Source organism: Nematolebias whitei, chromosome 5, assembly GCF_014905685.2.
Source record: "Nematolebias whitei isolate Nwh7 chromosome 5, NemWhi1, whole genome shotgun sequence".
In the NCBI taxonomy this organism is placed as follows: Eukaryota; Metazoa; Chordata; class Actinopteri; order Cyprinodontiformes; family Rivulidae; genus Nematolebias; species Nematolebias whitei.
Genome location: NC_056502.1, coordinates 29,309,697 through 29,310,903, shown reverse-complemented (window position 1 = coordinate 29,310,903; position 1,207 = coordinate 29,309,697). Strand labels below are relative to the sequence as shown.

Here is a 1,207-nt window from a genome sequence, read left to right as displayed (position 1 = left end):
TAAACACACAATCTCTTTTTCTTGAAACTTAATCTTTCCACTTTTCCCACAGTGGGACTGAAGCGTAGACTGTCAAGACAGTGGAGTTGTTTTACTCTAAACATCAAGACAGAGTGTTTTCAATGTTGTTGTCATGTTTATTTCCTCCAAACGTAGCTTAATGCTTTGCCTGCGGCTAAAACAAGGGTGGGTGTTCCATCAGTGCCAGAAACTCATTAATCCTTGCACTCCCTTTCCTCCCTGCCAGAGCCAGCCTTCTTATTAAGCCATTTAGTCAGTATTGAGCTGTGTAATTGGACAGTGGAGGCCAATATGAGATGTTTTAGTAAGTTAAAGTGTGATATAGTGCTGGGGCCAGGATGAAGCTGCACCCACAGCAGGGTGCTGGACAAAAACATAATAAATACATATTAAAGTACTGGCTTCAGAGCTGCTTACATTTTCATGTTTGCTTCAATCTGAAAACAAGTCAGAGCAACAGATTTCATGTTAGTTTTTCTAATGACGCTTCACTGAAATGGAGTTTGTTCACATTGTACATATTATCATGCCTGCTCTACAAGACCTCAACAGTCAGTGCTGATTACAAACATGCTGCACAACATCTAACAATATTGTAACACTGAGCCTGTAGTTCCTGTCCTGACCTTCATGTTTGCTGAGTGCAGAAATTATTGCACCATCTTAGCTGGACTGCTGTGGTTCTTTTTCATGCGAGTTTCTGCATTAAAACGTGGCGCCATGATCATCATGCATCGCTAATCTAATCTACTCATATCCTGCTTCCTTCATTTGAAGCACCTCCTGCTGAATCAGAAAAGTGATGCAGCAGTAAGTGAGTTAGGTACATTTAGGTACTACACCCCAAAATAATGGATGGTTCTCTAATCAAATCTGAGTCAGTAAATATTGAATGGAAAATCTATTTACCAGGAACATAAATATGACTTTCTATGTGTTTGTTTTTCTCTTTGTCTCTGCAGCAGTCCTATGCTCCTCCCCCTCCACCCATGGCCTCCCCCAGCCCTGGCACGACGGGAGGAGGAGGTCAAGGAGGAGGGTTAATGGAGCAACTAAGTAAAACCAACCTGTACATCAGAGGCCTGCCACCTGCTACCACTGACCAGGACCTCATCAAACTCTGCCAACCGTGAGTTCTGTTCTATTCTATTCTATTCTATTCTATTCTATTCTATTCTATTCTATT

General features: G+C 41.8%; 1 protein-coding gene across 1 annotated transcript in view; it reads left to right on the top strand.

The window, feature by feature from the left end:
* Nucleotides 1-872: 872 nt before the first annotated feature.
* Nucleotides 873-1,207, top strand: part of LOC119410358 (RNA-binding motif, single-stranded-interacting protein 3) — a gene marked incomplete in the record, with an annotated part of 147,206 nt that continues 146,871 nt past the window's right edge. Inside the window, 2 exon segments of the mRNA XM_037677268.1 lie at nucleotides 873-902; nucleotides 984-1,150. Of these exon segments, the coding sequence (XP_037533196.1) occupies nucleotides 873-902; nucleotides 984-1,150 (197 nt within the window).